The following is a 23,757-nucleotide window of genomic DNA, read 5'->3' as shown; positions in this document are numbered from 1 at the left end:
CTGAGTCATCAACGTGATGGCGTTCACGTTGCAGGGAATTCATTGGCTGATGAGGCCGCGAAGGCAGCTGTGCAAACGGCTTCCGTAGCTGCCGTCACCCGGTCAAAAACAAAAATAGACAGCGAAATATTACAAGCTGTCAGCGCTTCAGAAAAGGATTCGATAGAACCACTCCCTAAAGGCTTTCCAGTAAAATACTCATACATAACTGATGCAAACAATGTTCCTTTTACTCGAATCCCTGGAGTGGGGGATAGGGCAATTCCAAACATGGAACATAGGTTGGGACTAATAATAGCGGCACACGAAGGGCTTGCTTCTATCCATGCTGGCGTCTCAGCCACAGTATCATTATTAAAACAGAGATACTGGTGGCCACAAATGAGAAGACAAACAAGGAACTATGTTCTAGAATGTGAAATATGTCAAAGAATGAAAGTATCAACGGTGAGACGTCCAGCGCAGACACCCCTTCTAATCTCGGATAAACCATTAGCCTGTGTTTATCTAGACCACTGCGGTCCCTTCCAAAGGGATGGTAACTATAAATATATCTTGGTCGCAGTGGATTCATGTACGAGATTCATATGGATGTGGCCCCAGCGAACGGCTGACGCCAGAACTGTTATAAAAGATTTGCGAGTCTTTATCGGCACATACGCAATTGGCATGCTGCATTCAGACCACGGTCCTGCTTTTAGCTCTCGGGCTTATAAGGAGGCCATGGTCAGCATGGGCGTGCAATTGCGGTACTCTTGTCCATTTCACCCTGAGGGGAACGGAATTGTTGAAAGAAAAAACCGTGACATAAAGCAATCTATAACGGCAAAGGTATTAGGTTCGGGAGCTGGGTGGGTCAAACATCTAATAAGTGTCCAACGTAGTCTCAATAACTTGCCAAGAAATTCTCTGAAGGGATTCAGTGCGGACAAATTATTATTTGGAACTAGGATGATGATCTCTGACATTGATAGTCAGACTTCAGTGGTGAAAGAAAAAAGCTTTGATATCAAAGACCGTTTGGCTATTTTGCAGGACTTAAACAAAACAAGAAAAGACCTGAGCAACATAAAGTTGAAACAACAGCCAACAACCACTGAAGAACCACCACCTGTCCCAGCAAGACCTGTCTGGATTCCAAAAGTCGGGGATCTAGTCAGGGAAAAGATCGCGGTAAAGAAGGAATTTGGGCCTTCTTACAGAAAAGCAGTTCCTGTCTTGTCTGTCAACGGGACAAGATCAGTTGTACTACCGCCACTTGCTGGTAAAAAGGAGAACCGAGTTGTATCAATCGACCTGGTAAAACCACAACATGTGGCCGATAACAAACAGTAGGCCAAGTGGACTCCCAATAAGTAGCAGAACACCAAGGTTTGCTACCAGTACAGAGGTCCTAACGAAGAGGCTCATCACATTCGAAACGCCTACAGAAGAACAACAAGGACTATGCAACAATGCAATAGAACTCAGACCTCTGAAAACCCAAATAAAAACATTTAGCAGAGACACACCTATCTATAATGAAGTACCAATTGAAAATGCAAGAAACAAAAATCCTGAACCAATCGGAACAATTGACAGAACTGCATCCGGCTACTTCATAAACTTCGATGATTCCTCTGAAAGCCTCAGTGAATCAAAGACACAGCCATCATCAAAATCCTTTAAAGACAAAGCTAAGGAACTTTTGAAACAACTGAAAGAAACATATCTGATTTCTCCATGGATTGAATTTTGGGTGGGTTTTGGTGCATTTATCCTCATACTTTGGCTCATCATGGTACTTACTTTGGGACGCTTCATTGAGGGAAAATATGCCAAAATGGACACAGCAAGTCAGAAAATCAACTTGATCCTCAAACCACACACATCTTCACACGTCGAGAAAAGAGAACTTTCTTCAGCCAACTTCACAGCCAATCCGATACCTGGTGGGGTAGCCTGGGACAACACTGACTATGAAATTTATGGTCCGGTCGAGATCCTGAAATATCCACACCAAATTAAGATCTCATTGAGTGACTTTGCAAAACCAAACTCATTTGCTGATGATTGGGACTTCGAAAGCATTAATAATATGATGTCTGACTTAGTAATGTCTGCTAAATTTACCAAACATGATTATTTGCAGGGTTCTACAAATTATGACAGTATGTATTGCTATAACCACTATGGTAACCACTTTTTACATAGATCTGCACAACCTAGAAATGTTTTAAATTATAATCAATGGGAACATTGTGCAACACCTCCAAAAGGGAGCTCAAGAACCGTTTACGACAAATATTCATATTTTTCAGGTTTTAACACAAGTAATGCTGAAACATTTTATTTTAAATTGTCAAACAAGACAGGAACCAAAACCATGATAACCAACACAAAATTGTTATATTCAGACTCATTTTTTGAACAAATGAATACTTTTGGATTTGATTATTGGGAAAAAAATGTTGAATTGAAAAGTGTTTGGGGCACAAAAGAATGGCAAGTACAGGGTATAGAAGCTTTGTTTAGAGCCTGCATGATCCCAGAACAAATGATATTTTTAAATGACACTGTTCAACAGACCACCTGTCTTGGCTTAGCCAAAATCAAAGATTTAAATAAACCGTCTATTCCAAAACCAACAATGTTTAGCAATAACTCTGATACAGATGAAGAGATAGACGTAAACCATATATTAAACCAAAATAGAACACATCCTGATTGGAAACAGTGGTTGATCTGGCCCACAGATACTAATAACTGTCAAGACAGATTCCTGAACAAAACACAGGGTTTCAAAATGAACAGGCCAGACCCTAGATATCCTCAAAGACATCACCCAGGGATAATAACCACCTACAGTGTGGGCAAATTATGCCTTCAATGGCTACAAACTTCCACACTGGCAGAAATTAAGCAACACCTAACTTTACTTACTGATGGTGCTGACTTGCGTGATTTCACTTTGGGACCACGCAAACAGCGTCAAAAGCGTTTCATAGCAGCCTCTGTATATGCAGCATACAATGAGGCCTGGAAGGTTACTCAAATTGAAACAGCAGAGAGAATACGGGAAATTGACCGTATTAATTTGGAAAAATCACTTTCTGTAGTGGACAATGGGTTAATGACTCTGTCCTCCAGAATTTTTTCTTTGGACAGCATTGTGTCGTCAGCAATCGATATATTATCGCAAGACTTACTGTTATTACAACATGGTCAGTCACAATTGCGTTCTATTGTACAGCTTGGCTGGACGTTACAAAATCTGCGTTCAGGCTATGTGCCTTGGCGTTTAATCAACACAACGTCACTATTCCAAATCTTTAACCTTACTGATAGACAAATCGGTATGGCGCAAAAGGGTGCTGATTATACAATCTTGAGCATTGAAAAACTAGAAAGATTACCAATGACAATGTCAGAACGACCTGTCAGTGAATGGATAATACACGGAATCATAAATATTCCAATCTCAACCTTCAGGTTTCAATACTGCCAAAAATATATACAGGCTGGCATGTACGAGAAATTGGGAAAGGGGTACCTTAAAACAACATGGAACCTGCCCTATTCACATGCATGTGTCAGTAATAAAGGACAGAAAGTGTTTCTTAGTGGCAACAATTGTGCGATGTCACTGAGTGGCACACTTCCGTGTAACGGAATTAGTTTGCATGGAGCCTGTGAAGGGAATTCATACAACCTTTCATGTCACCAGCAAGGCGAACCTGCAACAGAAATAGAACCATTCTTTCAAAGACTCTATAATGGGAGTTACATTCTTATTGTAGACCGCATATGTTGTAGTCTTATGCCCGGGACTCCTTATCTAGTAACTACTACTGCGAAGGTCAAGTGCTGTGGACGCACATTGTTCCCCAGCTCCTTCCCAGACAGGGAGGCAAGGGCATGGCCCGATTTGAAAATTACTTCTATTCGAATAGATACTTTAAGCAGAATGAAAACAGTCCTTCTTCAGACGCCTACCAGGCTCTCGTCATCAAAAGAAACGTATGATCTACAAGTCGCAAGGACGACTGCAGAGATACATACATTATTATCAACTAATTCCCCCGTACATTTCGCGGAAATCCTGAATGAAATCTTAAATATTTCTGATACCAATGGGGTCTCAAAGGTATTTAAGACAGTATTTTCGATGGCATTAACACCATTCAAAGCCATACTGGGTATTTTTCCAGATTTCGTCCATTCGATTTTTGGCGGACTTCCCCTGATCCTGGGACTAATTGCAGGAATCCTATTCTTAGTCCTTATTTTTCGTTATGGCAACCCATGTCACAGACAAAACTCTTGCGACAAGGGAAGAAACAATCCTAGCCATTGGATATCGGGACCGGATATCAAAAATCCTGGGACTTTCCCGGCTTAGAGACCTGAACATGACTTGGTTTCTATCATTTCGACCAATGTGGCAAAGATGTGTTTTACCTGTATTGAGGTGTCTGCTATGCGGAGAAGAATGCGTGTTAGACACCTGTCTGACGCTACAATCGGATGCGCCGATGGATGCAGAAACATTGTTGAGCCCGATCAAGGTTCATGCTTTGTGCTGCCCTCAAAGGCTACCAATCCTGATGACGGCATTCGTGGACCACTGCGATTGATGGGTAGTGAAGTTCAAGATGAAAGCAGCATCGAACAGGTACAACCTTCTGTCAGTAATGCAAATCAGAATGTCAATGGAGACAATCATGCGCAAGAATGCATGATTACACCTATTTCCGAGTTAGTGGAACTTTCCCAGGAAGCTGTTGACAGTTTTTTCGAAAGCCTAAATGATATGATGTTCTCACCCGAACAGAAATAGAGACTTTTGAGCAAGCTCGCACACAGCGTTCCCTGAATTCGGCCTTCAACTTTAAAAATAAAGTCACATGAACATTTTCGCTCCAGTTCACGGACAGCAGTTTTTTCAGCAGCCCCAAATATTTTTGCATATTTTTCGGGACACTATCTTCTGCTTAAAGTAAGAACTATTCTTAGAGAACTAAGGTTTCTACATTTTAGATAGCTTATAGACATTAGCTGCCCGCTGGCATGTTCATAAAGATATTTTATTCTGTGATGGAATGGTCTCGAAACTTTTTTCTGTCAGAAACCATTTCATGTGTAATTCTCATATACCAAATAAGCAATAATGTATACAAATGCGATTACTTTGGCATTTTTTCTACAGCTTGAGTGCATACCATATATATATGTCTGCAATTTTTTTCAGTATATTTGAAAATTTCAAAATGCATTTATGTATTTTGCGGTGGTAAGGTATACACACTACTCTATAGTATGTTGTACTATGTTATACTATGCCTAGATTAGTAAATATGTCCATAGTTAGCGTGGAGTGGGTGTCATGTATTCCTATCGGTTCTGAATCGATCCCCCTATTCCTGACCCTATTCTAGTTAAACAAACCAACAAGTTAACTAGCAGTCAGCCCATGAGGCAGAAAACCCCCATGATGCAGATACCGTTATCTGACGCAGTCACACTACGGCACAGGAACGTGTTATCTGATTAGGTCATAACGCTTGCGATCTAATTAGACAAGCGATATTCCTCCAGCCCCTGATAAGGCATACGGAGTTCTCATAACAAATCAAACCTATGACAACCTGGGCAAAACCCTGCGGCCATTGTTTTGATTTCACCGAGAACTTTAGTAAAAGAATGTGCTAACGAGCAAGTCGTATGACATCTTTATTGACGTATCTATGTCCATCCTTACGTCAATCTCGGCACCTTAAAGGTATAAATATTACCGATCTTGCCATATGCAAACACACGCGTGGTGACGAGACGGAGCAGCCATCCTTGCCGAAGCCGAGAGCAGAGCAGACCCCGCTGGCAGCAGCCCCTCCTTTCTGACGCGCTGAGAGACGCGCTGCTTTCTCCTGCCGAGAATCCAGCACCGGCGTTTCCGGGTAGCCCTCGCAGGCAGCCTGGAATATCGAGACCAGAGAGAGAGATACCATTCCTCATTCATCCTAACTTCCAGGTACAGAACTGAATAACCCCTCACAGAGAATTCTTTAGTTATTCACTTGGCAAAAACAAACTTAACTTAACCTGTAACTTTCTATTCCCGCCCACGTATTAGACTTAGGTCAGGTACACGGGGTAGGCGTATCTAGAAACACCAGTTGAGTACGTTTAGTCAAATGTATATGTGTATGTAATATATTTTATTCATTTTAAAACATCATATGGCTTAGAAACCATATCAATGTTTTTACAGTATTATTTTATACTATTGCTTTTAATGTATGCACTTTACTTAACTATAAGTATTGCAATAATATCGATCCATTTCTCTTGTATGAGAAAAGAGACTGATCAATAAATAACACCTTTTTATTGAACACGCCCGTCTCTTCCTTTTCTCTATATTCTGATGAGACTAAGAATGCACGTACTGACTGAGTAAAATAATTTGCCTTTTGTTCACACGACTCTCGAGATTGACTCTTGATTAGGGGAGAGCAAAGTTGTCATGTTCTATGGTTGTCAGAAACTAAATCCCTTCTTGTCTAATCAGGGAAGTTAAGTCCTCCTTGAACATTCGAGAAAGTTTCTAGCGAACTCTGAGCTACGCTGGCAAACCCAAAACTTTAAGACTAGTATCGACAGTAGTAGACCTAGTTAACGTCTGGCCTAGGCCTTTACTGCTGTAGGTATTATTCCAATGCGCAGAGCCTATTGGGAAGATAGGAACTACACTACACCTTATCAGGGAGAATTACACAAATCACTAAATTAACCTATGCATAATATGCTTAATGCTCTAGTAACTTGCAAATAAGTAATCAGGCTTAACATAGAGGCAATGTTTGAAGTATTTATGCAATACACAAAGAACAACAAAGTGAAAATACAACACAAAAAACCCAAACCAATTAAAAGAAATAGAGAAAAGTTTTTTTAAAATGGCAGTACGACTAACAAAATCAAAGTTGAACAGTTTGAAAGCTTTAAGTAAGAGTAGCACCAAAAAGCAAAAAGTGCCAACTGTGACTATCTGGTCATAACGAAGCGGGAGAGTTGAACTACCAAAATTGCACACAGGCTGGATACAGGACAGAGTTTAGCTAACTGCAAGATATACCTGGTTGTATGTGAGGCTGAGTTGTGTGGTCCTACATCACAATACTTCAGTTCCAGTGATGTCGCCGATCAGTAGCTGCGAGGTGCTGCGATGTGAGGTCCTGCATCGAGTTGCATTACGCTGTGTCAGTTCCAATGAGGGTGCTGATCAGGAGCAGCGAGGTGCGGCGATACAAGGTCTGCATCAAGTTGCTTTGTGCTGCGTTGGTTCTGAAGAGTCCACCGATCAGGAGCTGCGAGGTGCTGTGATGCAAGGTCTTGTGCTGAGATGTATCGCATTGCGTCAGTTTCCAGTGAACCCTCTGTTGAACAAGGAGGAGTACGCTCTGATACCAGACAAGAGAGCAGGGCCTTGGGGAACCTCTTGGGGATCAGGACTCACTCAGGCAGAGGTAAGCAGCACATTACAGGCAGGTTCAGTTGGGTCTGGCCATGTGCCAGCTGCGGGGGAGAGGTCTGGAGTTTTCTATATCCCTGTAGCTCACACAGGAGTTCAGTCAATTAGCCTTTGGAGACATGTCTGGTGTTCCCTGGGTGCAAGGAGATGGTCCAGTTCTGCTTCAAGCAGCAAAGCAGGCATTCAAGCAGAAAGGAGGAGCAAGGCAGACCTCAAGCAGCAGGGCAGTCCTCTGAAGTACAAGACAGTCCTTCTGAACTCTTCCACAGGTCCAGAAGTGTACTGAAGAGGTGTGGTGAGAGTCCAATTTGATTACCTAGTGCCAACCTTTGAAGTGCGGGGCTTACTTATACTACCATCCCATGTGATAAAATTAAAAGGGAATAAACCCCATGCAAGGGGGGAGAGCTCTCATTGTGGTGCATGGTTTGCCTTAAAAGATTATAATCACCTACAAACATGTGCGTTTGTGGACATTAACAAATTCTCCTCCACCCATGAACACCCTGGAAATAGATATTTACTCCTGTCAAAGGGCAATGCAAAGTGTGAGTGTACACAACCAAACTTCGTGGATGTATTGAGGGGGTCTCTATACAAAGATAAATATTTTGCATGAGAATCATTTTTTGCTATTGTAAAAAGGCACAGGCCTTAACAAAAAGTAACTGTACAATTAATCCTACTATGCACTTAAAAATGGCAACGCTTAATAAACATAAAACACAAAACCTTTACTGGATTATGCTTGTTAACATGGAAGGCTTTGTGTTGTGCTTCTTGACGCACATAAATTTGCAAAGTTTTAGGAATACTTAAAAGTTATAAAGCTACACCAATGCCAAGTGTAGATTTGTGAGTTAATATTTACACACCTGTAATTCAAGCACTCTAAATTACATTTTGAAAAATAAGTATGCATTGTGGTTGGCTATTCTGTATATCTATAAATCAATAGTAATTCATTAAAGAAGGCTGCAGCAAATACCTATACAAATACTAAAATATATGTTTTAGTGTTGCACAGATCTCTTTTTTTTAATCCATTTTCTGAAGGCTCCAAATGTTTCACACATCTTTCTGTAATAAACCGCAGGACATGCATGGCTGAATTTGATGATAGTTAGGACAGAGAATCCCAGAAATATCTGACAGCTGTGAAAGCCTTGCAAAGCCCCAGGCTTCTGAAGTGTGGCAGGAAAACTCAGGCTCTGTTATAGGAGTTAAAATAAAACAGACAAGATAAAACACTTGCTTTGTGAAAAACACATTTAGAATTCAAAACTCAGCAGCCCTAAGGTTCAACAAGCATTGATGTGCATGAAACATAAAAAGGTATTGCACCTTTCAAAACATTGTTTTTTTGGCATTTTCTCCGTCATCATTAATTTGTTCTGAATTTTCAAATACTTTCACCGCCGATAATTCCCCTGAGGTTCTTACTAAGAGAATTCTTATGCATTTATCATCAAAAACTGCTTGAGTGAAGATGGTTTTTATTTTCTCAATAGTCCTTGATTAAGCGACTTCCTGTTTCAAAGGACAATTGGAGAGAGCATGGGGGAATGAGAGCATGTGTGTGAAAGATTTGACAGAAAGAGCTGGAGCAAGGTCTGGGGAGAGTCAGTGTCCGAGTCAGTGACATCAGTTGTATGTGCACCATACAGACCATGATCCTGCAGTGACTTACTCTTGTACTACTCCTGAATTACATGATTAGGCTAGGAATACTATAAGAGTAAGTGACACCTAAAATATGTATGAAACATGCCTGAAGTTTCTAGTCAGTGCTACGCCTACACTCGAGTACGTTATTGACAAGTAAAGAAATAAAGGGGATATTATCAAGGGCATTATCTCCGAATTAGCGACACTTTTTGCCGCTAAAGCGGCGATAATTTCATTGCCCTATTTAGCAGCTCACGCTAAGCCTTGTTAGCGCTAGTTTCCATGAATTTACTCCCGTTTTTTATTGCCTTGCATGCCATCGCTAATGACATTCAAAGTAGGCGTTACGGAGCAAAACAACATGGAAATAGTCGCTAACAAGGCTTCGCTTTATTTACAAGCCTTCAGCAGACCCGCTTAGCGACAAGAATTATAGCGCTAAGCCACCTTATCACAGGATTTTAACATCTGCTTTAAAGGTGACCTACGCATCTACATATGGGAGGGGGATTGCAGGGTTGAGGTCACAAGAGCAAGCCCCTGACAGGTGGGTACGTCAAGACATATGTGCTGCATGACGTTTCCATATAGATTTTTGAACAGGCCCAAATATACAACATTGCTGTAATGAAACTGTAAGTGTTCACTGCCTCAGTCACAAATTGCCAAAGTTCAGCCACAGAGTGGTTAGGTATTTTTCAGTTTTTTCAGTTTGGTCAACTGAACATTACAATGTATCCTTACATAATGTGTATGGTTTCCATAAACAGAGTTTTGCCTTGGAGCACACCAAGATTGATCCCATGGTGGGCCAAGATGACTTTCTTGTTTGAAAATCGTGAAATTTGACCATGTAAGGCAAACTCTAATACTGGTCTTAGGCCCTCATTAGGAGTGGCCACGTATTTCCTATTGGGTCGATTACAACAGTTACTGGCCCCAGTGGTATTATGAGATACTCAGGAACACTCGAAATACCTTTGATTTCATCCTATGACATGTATGGGATAAAATATAGGCTATAATGTGGAATTCCTGGGCAAAGAGAACCAGGAAAGATCAATTCCCCCACTAATTCCTCATTTTGTTGAGAATCCTCAAAGTGCAACTTGTAATATGATGGATTTTCCCTACACTTAGAGTAACCACTACTCCAGTTTTGGTAACTCTAGGTGGAAAAATATTACTCATTTCCCTGGCCATCAATGCTGATGGCCTGAGCATCAAATGTGATGTTCTCCGTTTTGAAAGTCACTGAGTTTTACCCAACTCTGTTGCATCAAAAGTTTAGGGGGCAGATTTACAAGCCCCTTGCATCACTTTTGCATTACTTTTAACATGGAAAAAGTGACGCAAAAGTGGCGCTAGGGGCTTGTAAATCTGCCCCAGTGTTTTTTTTTATTATAGTAGGAATTTTTGTTAGGTTGATGAGGCAGGCAGAATCGGGAAACTGCTAGTATTGTATGAGTAGGGCTAAACTGCACAATACGGACATAGTACTGGTTGCAGTAGAGATTTGTTGTACACGCTGAAAAAACAAGGGACATGGTGAAGCCGTGTGGCACTCCTCTATGTAGGCCACTAGTGTAAAATATAAAGACTCCCTATCGGATTTTCATTGTGTATACTGAAGAGGTGGAAAAAGAGAGACCATGGAGTTGTGAAAGGCAGATCTGTTAGAGGTTTTTGTAGGGCTTGGACCGAAAACCCTCACTGGGCATCCGTCCTCACTCTTTATCAATGAAAACTGAGGAATATATGTGGTATTTCTTGTAATTGTAAGCACATTAGGATTGTGCTACTACTCAAAATCGGATTTAAGGCTAAAAAACTTCCTGGGGATTCTCCTAAGACCATAGTGGGACCATGGTTCCCAAATGGCAAAACCGAATTGACTGTGAGTAAGTAAAACTGGTCAACACAGCAGACTTAGTTAAAAAATATTCCTGAACAAAAGTCAGACGTTTTCTACGATATGGGTTAAGTTAAGTCTACATTTGGAGTACATTTTCAGACTTTTTTTGAACTGAGGAAGCAACAAGACCACTCAGCAACAACTGCACAAGTAGTAGGTGTCTAGGAGAATTCAGAACGTCTATTTACACAAATGGAACATTTGACACAAAGGTGAATTCGATGTTTTGATACTTTTCTCTGTGCAAATTATGTTTCCAAATGGGTAAAACCCTTACCTCAGTCTTAATTGAATTATACGGTTGCTCCCTCCTCATTCACAAAATCATTAATTTCTGCAATTGGCAGAAATACATTTGCAAGTGATTTCATGGTGGGAAACTCTCTGCAAATATTTGCCTTGACCCTTGGTACTCATTTTTGATGATCTTCTTCTATATGGGCATTTATGTGGGCAGTAGTTGTGTAAGCCCACCTATTAGGTACTTCCTTTGCAGCCTGGCGGGGGCAATCCCCCCGCTATCATAATGGGCCCCTAAGTCTCGTCAGTTAAGTACTACAAATCTGAGCAATCTAACATACTCTTAAAAACTGACAAGAGGATTGTACTGGATTTTAATCAAGCATCGGAATACATTTCTGATGGAGTTGTTCAAGCCAATGCAGGATTTTTTTGTCAAATATCTTTCTTTGGCTTGACCATTGTTAAACTGTATATACCGAAAGGCAAAATACACTGTAAGAGAGTCCAAGATAGTCTGGAAATGTAACTGAATGTATAACAAGCGAGCATTGAGAGAGAGAAAAAATTAGGAAACAAGATGAGTTGTGACACATGCTTAGCAGAGCTCTACCATTTAAATATTTGAAGCAGGAAGTGACCTCACAGGAAGAAACTCCGCTACATCTTGGATTGGGATATTCCACCGACTCCCAAAGGATTGACTACCACCTTGGATACAGCATTTTAAAAGAGCAAGCTTCATCCTCATTTGGAAACTCATGATGCCCACTCAATCCTGAAGAAGAAGCCCATGTTTGACATTCTTTATGCCATATGGGGTTCAGGAACTCCACTGTGCCAGACAGTTTTGCAGCTCACTGCGGGCATGACAGCACTTGACGATCTCCAGCGGTAAAAGAACCCTGGTTACAGCTAGCAGCAATGCATTGAGAAGAAGCACATATTAAACCTCTTGCCATTCTGACTGAAAATAATAATAATTTAAATTAATGATATTCATAACATTTAATCGTTTTATTTCATAATAACTAAATATAAATATTCACATTTAGGTGAAAAATAATAGTAATTTATTTAAATGTATTCAAATTAATTAAAGTCAATAGTGCTGCAACTTTTTTTATTTTGCTTTAAATTAAAAAATATAGATATATGTAATGACTTTAGAATATTTACAATTATATTTAACATAAAAGATACTTTAACTTTTTTTTAAATTTCAATAAACGTTTTTACTTTTTCCTATACTTTAACATAGTCATTCTGTGTCCCGGTTGTTGAGACCTTGACGGACATAGTACGAATAAGAAAAGGTGTGAAACTGCAGCAGAGGATGAAGCATCCTCACCAGTTTTGTTTTCAAGGTTTGTCTTGCTCTGAGCTTTTTCCTGTGTGATTTGGAGCTTCAGGACAGCAGAGTAATTGGTGTATTCGACCACATGCAGTTCATCACACCACAGGTTCCCACACTTCCATAATGGTGCAATTTGATGTCTGAAGGCCCTCTGGCAGATGGGCCACCAGCAGGTCAACAGCTTTTTCAAATCGTGTCAGATCCATATAAAAGATGGAGGTTATTGTTAGGTAAATGGCACAATCTTAGCATTTCTTATTAGCAGTGCAAAGAGACTAGGATTGAAAGGAGAGTGTGGAAAGCTATTGCGATGGGTGGCTAGATAAGAATGAGGGTATATTTGGCAGCACAAGGATGGGGAGGATTTATGGGGAATGGGATTTGAAGGCTCGTTGATAATAGATGCAAAATCAGAGTGTTATATTTTGTAGAGTCACAGAATAGCTTAAAATGTTTTTGCTAGCTATTAAATAGTTTAAACCGGATAGACTTGGAACATAAAATGAGCACTTTTTTATCTAGAGGAAGTGCCTAAAGCTGATACTCAAGACTTTCGGTTACTTAAGTATCATGAAATAAAACCTTTTTTTGAGAAGCCCCTCCAAGTATGTGGACACAGCATGGCCTGCATTTATTGATGAGCATAACAAAAATGACAACCGAAAATTGCAGAAGAAACGTTATCTTATTCATCCTGAATTAGCATGACTAGCATGCATTTTCCTAGAGAGATATGTCAGACAGAGAATTAATGGCTATTTACCTCTTAGGTATCCTGATGCATGCAGTACTCATCTGAGCCATATCAAACATGCATATACAATGAACTACTACCAGCCACATACACAAAACATCTAATCAGAGATCCTACATCCCCTGAAAAAAAGAACTTGATATTGAGATGAAAAGAATGGTAATTTGAAGCCAAATACAATATTGGTGTTGCCTGAGCATGTATCATGGCTTCCAAGTGGGAATCTGAGTTCTGGTTCCGCTATGATTGACTTAGGCCCTCATTACAATGCTATGTGGATGCTGCTGTGGGAAGGGAACCGCCCAACCATGGGTCGCGGTTCCGCATTCACAATTAGGATGCGACAGCACATAGTGCGTCAGAAACTTCCAGTTTTCATTGGGAGCTTGTGCGGCAAGTTGGAAACACCTGCAGCAGAAACATCCCTGCACTGTGTGGTAGGCACCTCACGGTGCCCTCCAGGCCTTAAATGGGAGGGCTAGAAGGGAAGGGGCCCTGCTAGGGGCCCTCAAAGTCAGTTTCCGACAGCCAATCCCTGTCACAAAGGTCAACATGGATTGGCTATCGGAAACCGACATCATAAGAAATGCCGTCCTTAAGGGATTATGGTGCCTTTCTGACTCACCGACGGTCTTCTTGGGCCCGTCAGAACCATGTTCGATTCCCCCACTGGTTTAAACTCCGACCGCCATCATCCAAATGGGGAGGTTGAACTTTTAACCTACCATGCCAGGTGGAAAGCCTCCGACCAGTGGTTGGAGGCTTTCCACCCGACATCGTAATGAGAGCCTTAGTGTTTTGAAAAGTGAATGTGTGCTTTTGTTGGGAAGCTGTGAAGACTGAATCTGGTGACAGTAAGATGTTGGGAGATCGTGCAGCAATATATATATAATTGGGCACTTTTACATTTGCATCACACAATTACATTACAGTTCACATATTGGCATGATAGGAAGGAGTCAGTAACGAATGCCAATATATGTGCTTGCCCTGGGTCCGTACTGAATATTTATTGCTGGGAAAAAGAGCTTCCAACCCACAGCCTAAGCACTGTGAAAGTCAAGGATTTGATCCAGATGGATGGAAAGGACATTTTAAAGGTCAAAGGCTGGATGGACAAAAAAATAAACACCCCTGCTGCTTCCCCACTCAACATGCCCCAATAAACTGACCCTTGTGGGAGATGCCAATGGAAGCTGCTTGACTAGCTAATCCTTAAAGGGTGAGAGTCACCAGTGTTGAATGTGGCAGGGTTTTTTTATATATATAAATATATGTTACTTACACGCCAGGCATGTTTGTACTCCAATTTGACCACAATAATTAATTAAAGTATTGGTTTGGTTATGTTTAGCGCCTACGGAAATGAACTTCTTGTTTTTATGGAGATGCTAACAATTGTGTAGCTTATCACCATTTTTTTCATTATGAAACTCCCATTTTACATTGCTCATGGATAGAAGCAAGGTTAGAGAAGCACATTTTCCACCTCTGTGGCATATGAGCTGTTTATAGTTAAAATGCCATCTCTCCTTGTGTGGCTATAGCTTGGAAGGAAGCAGAGACTGCTACATTTGTTTTCCTTCCATACATGTCTGTATACATGCATTTTTAGCACAGAGAATGAGTGTCAGAAGCACTTTCAGAGGGCCATGGGGCAATCAGGAGTTACTTGGCACAGCAGTTAGGCGGAAATCTTTTACTCTTGATGTCCTGGAGCCAAACCTGGTGGGAAAGTGTACTTATTGTATGAGCCCCAAAACCTTTCTCCAATGCTGATGGTTATGACTCTGAATGTGCACTGGAGCCTAATGCTCAGGCCCCAGTGCCAGAGCTCACTGCCTAAAACTGATATATTTGAAGGTGTACAGTCATAATATCGAGTCAATTATTTCGACTGGACAGAATATCGAGTAAAAAATATAGAATGGACATAATATCGACTAGACATAATATAGACAACAAAAATATCGACTAGAGAAAATTAATATCGAATAGAATGGACATAATATCGAATCAAAAATATAGAATGGACATAATATCGACTAGACATAATATAGACAACAAAAATATCGAATTTAAGGTAAGTTAATAATAATTTTTATTTTTTGTGTAATATAAGTCTGTAGCGGGTTGTGGGTTTATAGGGGAATAGGGTGGGAAGTAATTTAATTCTAATTAATTAAATATGTTAATTTATTTATTGATATATATTTAGAATTAATTGTTAATTAATTATTAATTGGTAATTAATTAAAATATAATTGGTAATTAATTATAATTGATTAATTGATAAATATTTTAATTTTAGTAATTTATTTTCTGTAGCGGGTTGTGGGTTTATAGGGGAATAGGGTGGGAAGTAATTTAATTATAATTAATTAAATATGTTAATTTATTTATTGATAATAATTTAGAATTAATTGTTAATTAATTATTAATTGGTAATTAATTAAAATATAATTGGTAATTAATTATAATTGATTAATTGATAAATATTTTAATTTTAGTAATTTATTTTCTGTAGCGGGTTGTGGGTTTATAGGGGAATAGGGTGTGAAGTAATTTAATTATAATTAATTAAATATGTTAATTTATTTATTGATATTTTTAAAAAATTAATTGTTAATTAATTATTAATTGGTAATTAATTAAAATATTATTGGTAATTAATTATAATTGATTAATTGATAAATATTTTAATTTTAGGGTTCAGGGTCAGTTGTCAGTTTTTGGGTAAAGGGGTATTTTTAGGGTTCAGGGTCAGTTTTCAGTTTTTGGGTAAAGGGGTATTTTTAGGGTTCAGGGTCAGTTTTCAGTTTTTGGGGTAAAGGGGTATTTTTAGGGTTCAGGGTCAGTTTTCAGTTTGTAGGTAAAGGGGTATTTTTAGGGTTCAGGGTCAGTTTTCAGTTTTTGGGTAAAGGGGTATTTTTAGGGTTCAGGGTCAGTTTTCAGTTTTTGGGTAAAGGGGTATTTTTAGGGTTCAGGGTCAGTTTTCAGTTTTTGGGTAAAGGGGGATTTTTAGGGTTCAGGGTCAGTTTTCAGTTTTTGGGGTAAAGGGGTATTTTTAGGGTTCAGGGTCAGTTTTCAGTTTGTAGGTAAAGGGGTATTTTTAGGGTTCAGGGTCAGTTTTCAGTTTTTGGGTAAAGGGGTATTTTTAGGGTTCAGGGTCAGTTTTCAGTTTTTGGGGTAAAGGGGTATTTTTAGGGTTCAGGGTCAGTTTTCAGTTTGTAGGTAAAGGGGTATTTTTAGGGTTCAGGGTCAGTTTTCAGTTTTTGGGTAAAGGGGTATTTTTAGGGTTCAGGGTCAGTTTTCAGTTTTTGGGGTAAAGGGGTATTTTTAGGGTTCAGGGTCAGTTTTCAGTTTGTAGGTAAAGGGGTATTTTTAGGGTTCAGGGTCAGTTTTCAGTTTTTGGGTAAAGGGGTATTTTTAGGGTTCAGGGTCAGTTTTCAGTTTTCGGGTAAAGGGGTATTTTTAGGGTTCAGGGTCAGTTTTCAGTTTATGGGTAAAGGGGTATTTTTAGGGTTCAGGGTCAGTTTTGGGTTTTTGGGGTACAGGGGTACTTTGTAAAAATAAGGTAAAATTACATTTAAATTACATTTATTTAATAAAATTAAATTATATTAAATTATATTATAATATTTTTTATTAATTTATATTCAAAAAATTATTATATACTTACCAATACTTATGTTGTAATGGTATGCGTTGTAAAGGTATATGCGTTGTAAAATCTTGCGTTGTAAATGTATGCGTTGTAAAAGTTTTTGCGTTGTAAAAGTTTTGTTGTAATGGTAGGCGTTGTAAAAGTATGCGTTGTAACGTCATACATCCCTGGAGTGGGAATAGTAATTTTAACCTCTACGCTATCCAGCGCTTTCCCTACTGTTGCACCCACTGGAGTGGGAGTAGTAAATTTTACCTCTACGCTATCCAACACTTTTGCTAATGTTGAACTCACTATAGTTGTAACAATAAATTTTAAACATTTTCTAAAATGTTATATATGTTTATTTAATAATATGTTTAATATATATATATATATATATATATATATATATATATATATATATATATATATATATATGTGTGTGTAATTTTTGGTGATATAATTTTTTTAATTATATAAATTATTTATTAAAATTATATTTTTTTAATAATTATTTCTAAGTTTATATTAAATATATTTATTACTATATTAGTTTTAACTTACTTTTAAGACATTTTAAAAAATCGATATTTTGACAGTCTATATTTTTGTAAGTCGATATTTTGGTACTTACCTGTTTGAAGATAGGGAGTCGATATTTTGTCAATCGATATTTTTGACTCGATATTTGTGTATCTCGATATTTGTGTCGTCGATATTATGTCAGTGATCCATATTTGAATTGGTAACCTCAACTGGCAAGACCTTTAACCCTCTTATAAGTCCCTAGGCCAGTGGTACCTATGGAATAGGTGTTAAAGGAGCCACCAGAGCCTGAAGCATTGTTTGTGCCACCCTGAGTGACCCAATTAAACTACAGAAAGCAAGCCTGCGACTGTAGACTTCAGGAGCAGTGCAGACTGCTTCAACTCGAAGTTTCCCTCACCATGTGTGGCAAGGTCAATGCACTATCATTGATGTACACCAATCACCCCTATGGAAGACCTCCTATCCCAGGAGGCAGGGTGCATTATATTCATGGTGATGACATATCAGTGCAAGCGTATATGTTCCTATATTGGCCCTTACCATTAAAGGCTACTATATAGGTGATTACAGTCCATAGGATAACATGGGCTGACACCCTTGCAAAATTGAGTTCGGCACCTCCATTACAGTACAGCTGAAATAGGTCATGTTTGGTATCAAACAACGAGCCTCATCACCTCTGATACAAATTGTGTGTCAAGGATGAGAAGGCATGCACCCAGGGGGCTACCTTAAAGGTTGCCCACCTGGCTGCCCCAGCCCTTCCCTAGCTCTGGCTGCCAGCCTGCAGCTGCTGCTACCAAGACAGGAATATGGCCCTTGTCAGGAGGCGTGAACTCTCCCAGGAGTCAGAAATAATGGCCTGGACCAGAGGATGTCACACCTTCCTCCTTGCCTGGATGGCTAGTGAAGTGGCACATCAAAGCTGTGAGCTTCAAAGCCCTCCCTGCCTCTGATATGCAATCCGTCTGCCTCTCAAACAAGGAAACAGCCTTCCCCCTACCCCCAGACACATTTGCATCCGGATATACGGCTAGCCAGAACTCTAAGGTGGCTATCTGGTCTGTACAGCTGAGGAAGACTTTTGCCATTTTTGAAAGTGGTAGAATAGAGTGTTCTGGGTAAAAAATATGACATACACCCTCCAGGATGTGGTCATCTCAGGGGCAGATTAGCCACTGAACCAGCAGCCTATTTGTCACTAAAACCCACATCCCTAACAACTCTAAATCTAGGATTTCAGGGCTACCCCAAACACCATAACCTCAGTTCTGATCTGATTTGCAATAAAGGACACAGAAGAGATCTATGCCTGCGACAACAGGATCTGCGTAAAGCAAAGGTGTGATACCCTGCACCTGTGGCAACCTTCCTGGACCTGCATGACTGAAACTAGTCCAGAACCGAAGCTTGGTTCCCCCAGATAGAGGGACACCTTTGAAAGCAAAAGGAAACTCCAGGTTCCCTTGGACTAGTGGTACTAGTCTCCAGCACAATGCAGGTAAAGACCGCATACTGGAATCAAACAATTGCTGGTCGTTGGGCCCTCTGCGAGAGCTCCCAGAAGTAGATGGTCCAATGCTTTGTGAAAAACACAGTCCTGACCTTCAGCGAGTTTCAGGTGGCTACCATTTTCCCTTGGACCTCCAGACGTTGAAATAATTTTATTCTGACCGTACTGCTGCCAAGGCTTGTTGGTCACCAGTCTGACAACAACCACCCCCTTTACTTAACACTGCACCTCGAGGGAACTTCGCACAACCTTTATCCAATGTCAGCAGTGGATTCGATGTTGACTTTTTGTACCTGGTTACCCACCGGCAAAGGGTAAGCTGTAAAAATATCTCCGCTGTGGATCCCGCTTCAGCACCACGGGCAGCCAAGCCAACGATACTACGGGCTTCTCAAGCAAGATTAAATCGAACTGACGGTCATGGTTTGATCCTGTGACCCACATCACCTTTACTTTCCATGGTTTTCATACAACTCAACCTCCAAGGGACCAAATGTCCCTAGTGCTTCTACCACTGACCGCAATGATAAAGGTTTGCAGTATTGTTTTGCACTGATTTAATTTTGCATCTAAAACCCATAACTCTTATACTTGTTATACTTGTCTGATTTATTTTGTTTGGCTGTCTCAATTTAAATAAAATATGGTTTCTTTTTTAGAAAGTGGTGTCTTATTCCTTTCAAGCTATGTGAATTACTTATCGTCGATGTTGGTACTCTAAAACGCTTAACACATGTTCTTCTAGTAAAGCCTGACTGCTCTTTGCCACTCTACCAGGACTGAGCAATTTATTATTCTGAATCCAAGGACCATCTTTATGGTATTGTGAGAGTATCACATGGTGAAGCCTAATCAGCATCACCACATAATACTCCACCTTCTGCAATCCTGAACAACTGGGTCAAGTACCCACCCATTCAGCAGTTGACTCTCAGGAATAGTGTGGGTCAAGCAGTCCAAATTTCCTGAGGGGGGATGGATACAGGGAGTAAACACAGGCTCACATCTCAAAATATGCTCTGCAGCAGCAATAAATGGCTGCCCAGCTAAATACTTCTTTCATGAATAAAAATGTATTTTATTTTACCACTACTAACCAGTGGTGGTTGGTGACATTTCAAAGTGGTGGGTGTAAACGTTGAGGAACAATTTTACGTAGTAGGCGAGAGAAGTGAGTGAGCCAGATTTACATAAGGGACATTCCCGGGGTTTTCCCCGAGAAAGAAACATTTACAAAAGAGTGGAAAATTGTGCATTTTAAAGCGCATTTTAATTAATAATTTGGTGAAAAAACAAGAATTTTAAGTATCCCCCCATTCGACTCCATGGGTTCACACTATTTTTGCCAAGAAAAACGTGACTTTACACAACAGCATTAAGCTAACATGTCAAACAAACAAGACTGTATTCATAGCAATGTCATTCATATTGGCTTTGGCAAGGAATTATTTAACACCGTCAGTGATCTATGCCTGCTAAAATACTATAGAAACCTTCCTTAAACTATACACAACATGTTGTACAGAACATGTACTAGACTCTAGAAGCATTACACTGAGTTCTAAGGGCTGCAGGGGTGTAGTATGCTCCAATAATTTATCTTAAGAACAACCAAAAAGATAGGGCAGGATTTAAGGCGTAACCAGTGATCCTCGTCGACAGAGATATAATCGGAAATATTGAAGCAATGGAAAGCAAAATATATGGGACATAAAAGTATGTCAGCACATCCCGTACGAAATGTTATTTATTACAGCATGGGGGCTACTTTTCAACACAATTTGTGCTCAAACTTCCAAAACAAGATGGGTTAGTAAAACGTCACATTGAGAAGTGAACAAACCTTAGGCACACGCTTCTGGTAATAAAAGGTGCGCACTCTTTATTCTGCACACGCCAGCTGCGTTTCTTTGAACGTATTCAGTTTCACGTTTATGCACGTAACCATTCGAGAGCCTTGGAAAACATCCCTGCAATACCCTATTCAAGATATATCAATTGTCAGTGACTGTCTGCAAGGGACTTTCACATTCTAGATTCTGAACTGTAAGCGGGAGGCAATTGGCATTTTTTCTACTGTCCTAGTGCTTTATGAACAAGGTCTGTGAATGATGTAAACAAAGATTTTGCATAATACTCAAACAATTTTTTTCCCTGTAGATTCACTAATTCTGCAGTGTCTAAATTACAGTTACACGTCCAGGGTCAGTAACATCACTGACATATTTACAATTGGGCGGCAGGGGCAAGTGGTGTAAATCATAATTATGCGAAAAACATATGAGAATTTCAGACTTTATCTTAAACTTCCCTTATCTTCACCCTGAAAACCACTCACCCATTGCATCGCAGAAAGTCCGCGTCCATGCACAGCACATGTGCCACCCAGTCGCGGCTTTAGGGGGGAGGGAGGGCCGTGCGGGAGGAGGGGGGTCACGTGGGGGGGGGGGGGTGGAGCGGGGAGTTAAATATAAAAAGGAAAACTTACTTACCTCCCAGCCGGGCCCCGCCATCTCTGCTCCCCTTGGCACCTTCACGTCGGCACTGGAATGGACTGGCAGCTCCTCTCAGCCAATCCTGGCGCTGCCAGCAACGCCAGGAATGGCTTAGGGCACGGTTATTGTTCGCCCATCGCCTGCCCATTAGGAGACTGAAGGGCTCCCAATGGGCATGCGCAAACAAGTGAAAACACAAGTGCGCATGACTGGGTATGGGCAAAAAATTTGCCCTCCGTCCCCACTCATGCGCACTTGTGTTGTGCTGCTGCCTGTTGCCCCCCACTGGTCTGACAATCATGTCAGTCAACATGACGCCAGACTGCCCACCCCTTCAGACTCTGAAGGGGTGGGCGGTCCGACGTCATGCTGGCTGACGTGATTGTCAGTTCTCCCTCGGCGTCTTTGAACTTAAGTAACTGATTCAGTTTACTTAAGTTCAGAGACGCCGAGGGAGCTGCGGGCGGGGGGGGCGACGCCCCCCGCCCCAATCGACGCACCGCGCCTGCTACTAACACAAAGGGAAATATGACATTCACAGACATCTTTCACAGTCCCCTGAGGTCAGGGGTCTACTGTTTCTCTAGGCAGTTCCATGAGTCTAACTCCCTCCTAGCTCTCACTATAGTGCTTATTCCCCATTCAATATAGGCGACATTCAGGTGAAGCCCCACTAGTAGCCCAAGTCTCAGAATTTCCACTCCGACTCTATATTTAAAAACAAAAATCTTCCAATGCTGAAGTGCTATATGTCAAACAAGTTCTTCTGGCATCAGCTGGCCAGCAATCAGTACCCACATGTGCAGGATCGGGGAGACTGGAGTCTCCAGAGGCGCTGGAGCTACAGCAGCTCTCTCTGATAAATTCTCTTCCTGTGGCCCAGGTAGGTTGTGCTCAGTGGTCATCATGTTCCTCATGCACAGTTATGAGGCAGCAGAGACTGGAGGTTCTTTGTGACTCCTCCAAGTTCTTGGGTCCTCCCCACTTTGAGTGGGTGGTGAGTAGTCTGAAAGTCCCAAAGCTTGTCCTCAGTCATGATGCAGGTTCATAAGGGTACTCATGGCTACCTTTCTCCTCTGGTGATGATCACGACCAGGTTGCACTTACTGCTTGGCCCCAGTGGCCCCCTCTGGCATACGGTGTCACTGTCTCTTCACTGCATAGGGCTCCGACCCAATTGCACAGCAGATTTCCTCATGGTGGCCCCTTCTGGCATACAGGGTCACCGGCTCACCACTGCACAAGGGCTACGGCTCTCCAAGCATCATGCATGTGAGCTATGACATTGGCCTGTCTCATGGCTTGCAGTCTTGTTGGACCAAGATGAGCACCCAAAACCCTACCCTAATAGTGGTGATAGGCTACTGCCTTTAACAGTAGTTAAGCAGCAGGAGCGCAGTGGTGGCAGCGTACCGTGGAGTGATCAGTAAGAGAGAACAGGTCATTTTTAGCTGCATCACTGAAGGGAGGACCACAGTCTCAGTCATTTAAAGTTATGCTGTTATGTGCTTAACTCATCCTTGCACTACATCGGTTTGGTGTGTAGATGAACATACTTAAAGTATGAAGTACTGTGTAGTGCGCTAATGGTACATGCATGTGCTGGATATGTGTTTTGTGAATTGTACAATATATGAAAGATGTAGTGCAGTGTGTGTATGCTGCATACATGTGCTGGGCATAAGTGAGCCTGCAAATGGGTTAGTACATGGCTGACTCTGGGTTCCATTTTGGGAGGCCCAGGGCTGCATGGTGAAACATGGTAGAGGGATCCCCCCAGACAGATTTGTGTATTGCTGCATTGCTATAAGCTGTGTGGGGCAGTCAGCCTCCGCCAGCACACAAAGGGTGCTCTTTGATTCAGAGAGAGGTCTTACACAGCTGGCAATGCTTGTTCAAATAATAGGTATGCTGTAGACTAACAAAGGAGAGATGTGTGATGAAATACACGTGGGGCTTTCCTAGAGTTGGCTCTGACTAGAATATGACTGCTAAGATCGTTATAGTGATTATAATTTTTCTGAATATATATGCTTTGTAGGTGAATTATGTGTAATAAATAACCGATCATTGTAAAATGTTAAACAATGTACGTTATTTGTCT

At 40.8% G+C, this 23,757-nt stretch overlaps 1 protein-coding gene across 2 annotated transcripts in view; it reads right to left on the bottom strand.

Annotated features, from left to right (window-relative positions):
- Positions 1-23,757, bottom strand: part of GPR149 (G protein-coupled receptor 149) — a 437,142-nt gene that overhangs the window by 375,354 nt on the left and 38,031 nt on the right. Inside the window, exon 4 of one of the 2 annotated variants that reach the window (XM_078666304.1) lies at positions 8,227-8,724. The exons of the other annotated variant lie outside the window; for it this stretch is intronic. Within the exon in view, the coding sequence (XP_078522430.1) occupies positions 8,527-8,724 (198 nt within the window). The 3' untranslated portion in view covers positions 8,227-8,526. Of the gene's footprint in view, positions 1-8,226; positions 8,725-23,757 lie in introns of those variants that run through there. 2 annotated transcript variants of the gene reach the window in all.

The sequence above is a fragment of the Lissotriton helveticus genome, chromosome 11 (genome assembly GCF_964261635.1).
Source record: "Lissotriton helveticus chromosome 11, aLisHel1.1, whole genome shotgun sequence".
Taxonomy (NCBI): Eukaryota; Metazoa; Chordata; class Amphibia; order Caudata; family Salamandridae; genus Lissotriton; species Lissotriton helveticus.
This window is presented reverse-complemented; position numbering and strand designations above follow the sequence as displayed.